We start from the raw sequence: 9,280 nt of genomic DNA on the forward strand, positions 1-9,280 counted from the left end.
GGGGCTCAGTATTTATATGAAACTTGAAGGGAGAATGGCGGCCGAGTCAGTGGTCACTGCTCCAGTGCAGAATGATAGACCAGTCCTGGGGGTCTAGTGGATTACTTTCCCAGTCCTGGGGAAGTGGGGTCTAGTGGATTACTTTCCCAGTGCCCGGGGGTTTAGTGGATTACTTCCCCAGTCCTGGGGAGGTGGGGTCTAGTGTATTACTTTCCCAGTCTTGGAGAGGTGGGGTCTAGTGGATTACTTTCCCAGTCCTGGGGAGGTGGGGTCTAGTGGATTACTTTCCCAGTCCTGGGGAGGTGGGGTCTAGTGGATTACTTTCCCAGTCTTGGAGAGGTGGGGTCTAGTGGATTACTTTCCCAGTCCTGGGGAGGTGGGGTCTAGTGGATTACTTTCCCAGTCTTGGAGAGGTGGGGTCTAGTGGATTACTTTCCCAGTCCTGGGGAAGTGGGGTCTAGTGGATTACTTTCCCAGTCCTGGGAAAGTGGGGTCTAGTGGAATACTCTCCCAGTCCTCGGGAAGTGAGGTCTAGTGGATTACTTTCCCAGTCCTGGGGAGATGGGGTCTAGTGGATTACTTTCCCAGTCCTGGGGAGATGGGGTCTAGTGGATTACTTTCCCAGTCCTGGGGAGATGGGGTCTAGTGGAATACTCTCCCAGTCCTGGGGAAGTGGGGTCTAGTGGAATACTCTCCCAGTCCTGGGGAAGTGGGGTCTAGTGGATTACTTTCCCAGTCCTGGGGAAGTGGGGTCTAGTGGAATACTCTCCCAGTCCTGGGGAAGTGGGGTCTAGTGGATTACTTTCCCAGTCCTGGGAAGGTGGGGTCTAGTGGAATACTCTCCCAGTCCTGGGGGAGATGGGGTCTAGTGGATTACTCTCCCAGTCCTTGGGGAGATGGGGTCTAGTGGATTACTTTCCCAGTCCTCGGGAGGTGGGGTCTAGTGGTTTACTTTCCCGGGGGGGGGGGTCTAGTGGATTACTTTCCCAGTGCCCGGGGGTTTAGTGGATTACTTTCCCAGTGCCCGGGGGTTTAGTGGATTACTTTCCCAGTGCCCGGGGGTTTAGTGGATTACTTTCCCAGTTCTCCTGAGGTCTAGTGGTTTACTTTCCCAGTGGGGGGGGTCTAGTGGATTACTTTCCCAAAGCCCGGGGGTTTAGTGGATTACTTTCCCAGTTCTCCTGAGGTCTAGTGGTTTACTTTCCCAGTGGGGGGGGGGGGGGGGGGGGGGGGGTCTAGTGGATTACTTTCCCAATGCCAGGGGGTTTAGTGGATTACTTTCCCAGTTCTCCTGAGGTCTAGGGGTTTACTTTCCCAGTCCACGGGGGTCTAGGGGTTTACTTTCCCAGTCCTGTGCAGGTGGGGTCTAAGGGTTTACTTTACCAGGCTCTGGGGTCTAGGGGTTTACTTTCCCAATGCTCGGGGTCTAGTGGATTACTTTCCAAGTCCCCAGGGGTCTAGTTAATTACTTTTCCAGTCCCCAGAGGTCTAGTGGTTTACTTGCACAGTCCTGGGGGAGGGGGGTCTAGTGGTTTTCTTTCCCAGTGCTCAGGGGTCTAGTGGATTACTTTCACAGTCCTCGGAGGGCTAGTGGATTACTTTCACAGTCCTCGGGGGAGGGTCTAGGAGTTAGCTTTCACAGTCCACTATATCTATATTACACACTATGTACTGTCCCTGTTTATACAGCAGTGTTGTCATGGTCCCATCATGGAGTTGTCGGTGTTATCAGTGGGGCTGTAGTTTAATGATAGATAAGTACATGTGGCCATAGACTATATATCATTCCACACCCGTCCATATAATAACCTGACAGGCAGGAATGTGACCAATCAGGGCGTAGATGTCTATATGGAGAGTAATCCTCAGACATTGGTCATGACGTCTATTAGATGAGAACATCAAGTGTTAACTCTTCACCTTCTACATCTAATCCACAGTGTATTGTTATCTGTTATCAACCACAAGCACCTGAATCTATAAACAATACCTCCCTGCACTCATCTCTATGATCATAGAGAGAACTGTGTGGTCATACAGATACAGCTGCACAGTCCTCTCTATCCCCTCCCTGCACTCATCTCTATGATCATAGAGAGAACTGTGTGGTCATACAGATACAGCTGCACAGTCCTCTCTATCCCCTCCCTGCACTCATCTCTATGATCGTAGAGAGAACTGTGTGGTCATACAGATACAGCTGCACAGTCCTCTCTATCCTCTCCCTGCACTCATCTCTATGATCATAGAGAGAACTGTGTGGTCATACAGATACAGCTGCACAGTCCTCTCTATCCCCTCCCTGCACTCATCTCTATGATCGTAGAGAGAACTGTGTGGTCATACAGATACAGCTGCACAGTCCTCTCTATCCTCTCCCTGCACTCATCTCTATGATCATAGAGAGAACTGTGTGGTCATACAGATACAGCTGCACAGTCCTCTCTATCCCCTCCCTGCACTCATCTCTATGATCGTAGAGAGAACTGTGTGGTCATACAGATACAGCTGCACAGTCCTCTCTATCCCCTCCCTGCACTCATCTCTATGATCGTAGAGAGAACTGTGTGGTCATACAGATACAGCTGCACAGTCCTCTCTATCCTCTCCCTGCACTCATCTCTATGATCATAGAGAACACTGTGTGGTCATACAGTTACAGCTGCACAGTCCTCTCTATCCCCTCCCTGCACTCATCTCTATGATCGTAGAGAGAACTGTGTGGTCATAAAGATACAGCTGCACAGTCCTCTCTATCCCCTCCCTGCACTCATCTCTATGATCATAGAGAACACTGTGTGGTCATACAGTTACAGCCGCACAGTCTTCTCAGTCATCTCCTCTAGGGTTCATTAGGTCTTAGCTGTAACCTTGCACAGGATGATGGGAATTTTCTGGTGTACGATGTATATGGGACAACAGACCCAGCAGCCCAGGACGCACGTGGCGCAGGATTTATTGTTAAGCTCCATTAATTACCTGCTGAGCTGTTCTCTATTTATAGTAAATTATCTACGGGTGAAACCGGCCTGACTGGCCCGGCTGATTACTATACACGCGTGAGGTCATCATGATGGTGCGGCGGCCCCACTTTGGTAATTCACATGATGAGAGTAGTAGTTAGTATATATGTATGTGTGTGTGTATATATACATGTGTGTGTTTGTGTTTCCCAAACCGTATCCCTCCAGCTGTTGCAAAACTACAAATCCCAGCATGCCCAGACAGCCGAAGGCACACTATTTGTGGAACACTGATATTTATATATATATATATATATATATATATATATATATATATGGAGCACTCAACGTAATCCGTTGCGGAATGCGGCAGGTGGGGGGAGCAGACAGGCCCGGACGCGGCCCCAGTACCAGGAATGTCTCAGCCTGTAGTCACCGCCACGTCCAGGGCTGCACGTGCCCGAGTGTGCGGAATAATAAGCAGAATTACATGGACTATTTACACACAGACCGTGACTCATTGCGAATTAAAATATTTTTTATACAATATAGTATTTGGCTCAGTTTTAACACCTCATACATCAGGCGCCATCTTTGTATCTTGCACCAGAATCTACTTTTCTTGATGATAAAACGTTTGTTGCATTGGTGCCATTTTATTTTTGTTGCCTTATGTTGGGTCGTCCTTCTCGTCTTCCCAGGAGCCTTCCTCATCCCGTACGCCATCATGCTCTTCTTCACCGGCCTCCCCCTCTTCCTCATGGAGCTGAGCTTGGGTCAGTATGGAGCCGCCGGACCCATCACCGTGTGGAAGTGCTGTCCCATCCTGAAAGGTGAGTGAAGGCCCGGAGTGAGCACGCGACTGGTGGGCCCAGGTGTTACCTGCCCAGATGTGGCCTGCTAGGGTGTGGCCCGTCCAGATGTGACTGCCCAGGTATGGCCCGTCCAGATGTGACCGCCCGGGTGTGGCCCGTCCAGATGTGACCGCCCGGGTGTGGCCCGTCCAGATGTGACCGCCCGGGTGTGGCCTGTCTAGATGTGACCCCCCAGGTGTGGCCCGTCCAAATGTGACCGCCCGGGTGTGGCCCGTCCAAATGTGACCGCCCGGGTGTGGCCCATCCAGATGTGACTGACCCTTTTGTGGGCCGTCCAGTTGTGACCGGTCCAGGTGTGACCCATCCAGATGTGAATGACCGAGGTGTGGCCCGTCTAGGTGTGGCTCGTCCAGTTGTGACCCATCCAGATGTGAATGACCGAGGTTTGGCCTGTCTAGGTGTGGCCCGTCCAGTTGTGACCGGTCCAGTTGTGACCCATCCAGATGTGAATGACCGAGGTGTGGCCCGTCCAGTTGTGACCCATCCAGATGTGACTGACCGAGGTGTGGCCCGTCTAGGTGTGGCCCGTCCAGTTGTGACCCATTCAGATGTGACCGACCCAGGTGTGACCCGTCTTCTCCTCCTCAGGTATCGGTGTTGGGATGCTCCTGGTCTCCACTCTGGTGTCCCTATATTATAACGTTATTATCGCCTGGACCTTCTATTACCTTGGCAACTCCTTTAAGAGCCCCCTGCCATGGTCCTGTGAAGCCCCCGAGTATGCCCAGCTGTGTAAGGTAAGACTGGGTCATATAAGGGGGGGTTCTAATGATAAAGAAGGGTGTAATGAAGGGTCGTAATGATATGTTCACCCCACAGAACGCCTCCAGCAATGGCTCCACCTTCAGCGCCACAGAGGCCTTCTGGAAGTAAGTAAGATATACCTAGAACATGGCACCCTCCACCCCTGCGGAGCGTGCTGCCCCTCTCAAGAACCCTAAATGCTGTCTATTAATAACATGTTGCGCCCCCTGTGGTTGCAGTGAGAAGGTGCTGGGTGTTGTGCACAGTACAGGCCTCAGTAATCCGGGCCCCGTGCGCTGGGAGCTGGCCCTCTGTCTCCTGGCTGCCTGGATCATCATCTTTCTCTGTATGATAAAGGGAATCCATAGCTCTGGAAAGGTGAGAGGTCAACCCTGTTATCTGCTCTGCTGCCCTCCCCATTATCTGCCCTCCCCATTATCTGTTCCCTCTCCCCATTATCTGCCCTCCCCATTATCTGCCCTCCCCATTATCTGTTCCCTCTCCCCATTATCTGCCCTCCAATTATCTGTTCCCCCTCCCCATTATCTGCTCCCCCTCCATTATCTGCCCTCCCCATTATCTGCCCTCCCCATTATCTGTTCCCCCTCCCCATTATCTTCCCTCCCCATTATCTGCCCTCCAATTATCTGTTCGCCCTCCCCATTATCTGCCCTCCCCATTATCTGCTCCCCCTCCATTATCTGCTCCCCCCCTCCATTATCTGTCCCCCAATTATCTGCTCCCCCTCCATTATCTGCTCGGCTGCCCTCCCCATTATCTGCCCCCCAATTATCTGCTCCCCAATTATCTGCTCCCCAATTATCTGCCCTCCCCATTATCTGCCCCCCTATTATCTGCTCCCCCCCCATTATCTGCTCCCCCCATTATCTGCCCCCCCAATTATCTGCCCCCCCAATTATCTGCCCTCCCCATTATCTGCCCTCTCAATTATCTGCTCCCCCCTCCATTATCTGCTCTGCTGCCCTCCCCATTATCTGCCCCCCAATTATCTGCTCCCCCTCCCCATTATCTGCCCCCCAATTATCTGCTCCCCCCTCCATTATCTGCCCCCCAATTATCTGCTCCCCCCTCCATTATCTGCTCCCCTCTCCATTATCTGCTCCCCCCTCCATTATCTGCTCCCCTCTCCATTATCTGCTCCCCCTCCCCATTATCTGCCCCCCAATTATCTGCTCCCCCTCCATTATCTGCCCCCAATTATCTGCTCCCCCTCCATTATCTGCCCCCCAATTATCTGCTCCCCCTCCCCATTATCTGCCCCCCAATTATCTGCTCCCCCTCCATTATCTGCCCCCCAATTATCTGCTCCCCCTCCATTATCTGCCCCCCAATTATCTGCTCCCCCCTCCATTATCTGCTGCCCTCCCCATTATCTTCTCCCCCCTCCATTATCTGCTCCCCCTTCATTATCTGCTCCCCCCCCCCATTATCTGCTCCCCCTCCATTATCTGCTCCCCCTCCATTATCTGCTCCCCCCTCCATTATCTGATCCCCCTCCATTATCTGCTCCCCCCTCCATTATCTGCTCCCCCCCTCCATTATCTGCTCCCCCCTCCATTATCTGCTCCCCCCCTCCATTATCTGCTCCCCCCCCTCCATTATCTGCTCCCCCCTCCATTATCTGCTCCCCCCCTCCATTATCTGCTCCCCCCCTCCATTATCTGCCCCCTCCATTATCTGCTCCCCCCCTCCATTATCTGCTCCCCCCCTCCATTATCTGCTCCCCCCTCCATTATCTGCTCCCCCTCCATTATCTGATCCCCCCTCCATTATCTGCTCCCCCCTCCATTATCTGATCCCCCCTCCATTATCTGCTCCCCCCCTCCATTATCTGCTCCCCCCTCCATTATCTGCTCCCCCCCTCCATTATCTGCTCCCCCCCTCCATTATCTGCTCCCCCCCTCCATTATCTGCTCCCCCCTCCATTATCTGCTCCCCCCCTCCATTATCTGCTCCCCCTCCATTATCTGCTCCCCCCCTCCATTATCTGCTCCCCCCCTCCATTATCTGCTCCCCCCTCCATTATCTGCTCCCCCTCCCCATTATCTGCCCCCCAATTATCTGCTCCCCCCTCCATTATCTGCTCCCCCCCTCCATTATCTGCTCTCCCCCCTCCATTATCTGCTCCCCCCCTCCATTATCTGCTCCCCCCTCCATTATCTGCTCCCCCCCTCCATTATCTGCTCCCCCCCCTCCATTATCTGCTCCCCCCCTCCATTATCTGCTCCCCCCTCCATTATCTGCTCCCCCCCTCCATTATCTGCTCCCCCTCCATTATCTGCTCCCCCCCTCCATTATCTGCTCCCCCCCTCCATTATCTGCTCCCCCCTCCATTATCTGCTCCCCCTCCCCATTATCTGCCCCCCAATTATCTGCTCCCCCCTCCATTATCTGCTCCCCCCCTCCATTATCTGCTCTCCCCCCTCCATTATCTGCTCCCCCTCCATTATCTGCTCCCCCTCTATTATCTGCTCCCCCCTCCATTATCTGCTCCCCCCTCCATTATCTGCTCGCCCCCCAATTATCTGCTCGCCCCCTCCATTATCTGCTCTCCCCCCTCCATTATCTGCTCCCCCCTCCATTATCTGCCCCCTCCATTATCTGCTCGCCCCCCAATTATCTGCTCCCCCCTCCATTATCTGCTCTCCCCCCCTCCATTATCTGCTCCCCCCCTCCATTATCTGCTCCCCCCCTCCATTATCTGCTCTCCCCCCCTCCATTATCTGCTCTCCCCCCTCCATTATCTGCCCCCTCCATTATCTGCTCTCCCCCCTCCATTATCTGCTCCCCCTCCCCATTATCTGCTCCCCCCCCCCCCCCATCGCCTTGTGTTCTCCGGTGGTCTCATTCGCGCCTTTTCTATACAGATTGTATATTTTACAGCCACCTTCCCGTACGTTGTCCTTGTTGTTCTCATCATCCGGGGAGCCACACTGGAGGGGTCTATAGAGGGGGTCCGATTCTACTTAACAGCTGACTGGAAGAGACTGCGGAGTGCTCAGGTACCACCATTACCCTATATATACACCCTAGAGGGGTCAGGTACCACCATTACCCTATATATACACCCTAGAGGGGTCAGGTACCACCATTACCCTATATATACACCCTAGAGGGGTCAGGTACCACCATTACCCTGTATATACACCCTAGAGAGGTCAGGTACCACCATTGCCCCATATATACACCCCAGAGGGGTCAGGTACCACCATTACCCTATATATACACCCTAGAGGGGTCAGGTACCACCATTACCCTGTATATACACCCTAGAGGGGTCAGGTACCACCATTGCCCCATATATACACCCCAGAGGAGTCAGGTACCACCATTACCCTATATATACACCCCAGAGGAGTCAGGTACCACTATTATCCTGTATATACACCCCAGAGGGTTCCGGTACCACCATAACCATATATATATATATATATATATATATATATATATATATATACACACCCCAGAGGAGTCAGGTACCACCATTACCCTATATATACACCCTAGAGGAGTCAGGTTCCACCATTACCCTTTATATACACCCTAGAGGAGTCATGTACCACCATTACCCTATATATACACCCTAGAGAGGTCAGGTACCACCATTACCCTATATATACACCCTAGAGGGGTCAGGTACCACCATTACCCTATATATACACCCTAGAGGAGTCAGGTACCACCATTACCCTATATATACACCCTAGAGGGGTCAGGTACCACCATTACCCTATATATATATAATATATACACCCCAGAGGAGTCAGGTACCACCATAACCCTATATATATATATATATATATATATATATATATATATACCCCAGAGGAGTCAGGTACCACCATTACCCTATTTACACACCCCAGAGGAGTCAGGTACCACCATTACCCTATATATACACCCTAGAGGAGTCAGGTACCACCATTACCCTATATATACACCCTAGAGGGGTCAGGTACCACCATTACCCTATATATACACCCTAGAGGAGTCAGGTACCACCATTACCCTATATATACACCCTAGAGGGGTCAGGTACCACCATTACCCTATATATACACCCTAGAGAGGTCAGGTACCACTATTACCCTATATATATATATATATATATATATACACCCCAGAGGAGTCAGGTACCACCATTACCATGTATCTATCTATCTATATCTATCTATATATATATATATATATATATATATATATATATATACACACACCCCAGAGGGGTCAGGTACCACTATTACCCTATATACACACCCCAGAGGGGTCAGGTACCACTATTACCCTATATATACACCCCAGAGGGGTCAGGTACCACCATTACCCTATATATACACCCACACATGTACATTCCTGTATACACCCACACGTGTATACTCCTGTATATACCCACACATGTACCCCCCCTGTATACACCCACACGTGTACACTCCTGTATACACCCACACTTGTACACTCCTGTATACACCCACACTTGTACACTCCTGTATACACCCACACATGTACCCCCCTGTATACACCCACACGTGTACCCCCTGTATACACCCCTATATTCACACACACGTGTACCCCCCTGTATACACCCACACATGTACCCCCTATATACACCCCTATAGTCACCCACACGTGTACCCCCATGTATACACCCACACATGTACCCCCCTGTATACACCCACA

General features: G+C 51.6%; 1 protein-coding gene across 2 annotated transcripts in view; it reads left to right on the forward strand.

Annotated features, from left to right (window-relative positions):
* LOC130358148 (sodium-dependent proline transporter-like) overlaps positions 1 to 7,605 on the forward strand; it is a gene marked incomplete at its 3' end in the record, with an annotated part of 28,326 nt that extends 20,721 nt beyond the window's left edge. For both annotated transcript variants that reach the window (XM_056560980.1, XM_056560979.1), the window contains 5 exon segments: positions 3,665 to 3,796; positions 4,427 to 4,575; positions 4,658 to 4,707; positions 4,822 to 4,960; positions 7,471 to 7,605. In XM_056560980.1, coding sequence (XP_056416955.1) covers positions 3,691 to 3,796; positions 4,427 to 4,575; positions 4,658 to 4,707; positions 4,822 to 4,960; positions 7,471 to 7,605 — 579 coding nt within the window.
* Positions 7,606 to 9,280: the final 1,675 nt, after the last annotated feature.

The sequence above is a fragment of the Hyla sarda genome, chromosome 2 (assembly GCF_029499605.1).
Source record: "Hyla sarda isolate aHylSar1 chromosome 2, aHylSar1.hap1, whole genome shotgun sequence".
NCBI lineage: Eukaryota > Metazoa > Chordata > Amphibia > Anura > Hylidae > Hyla > Hyla sarda.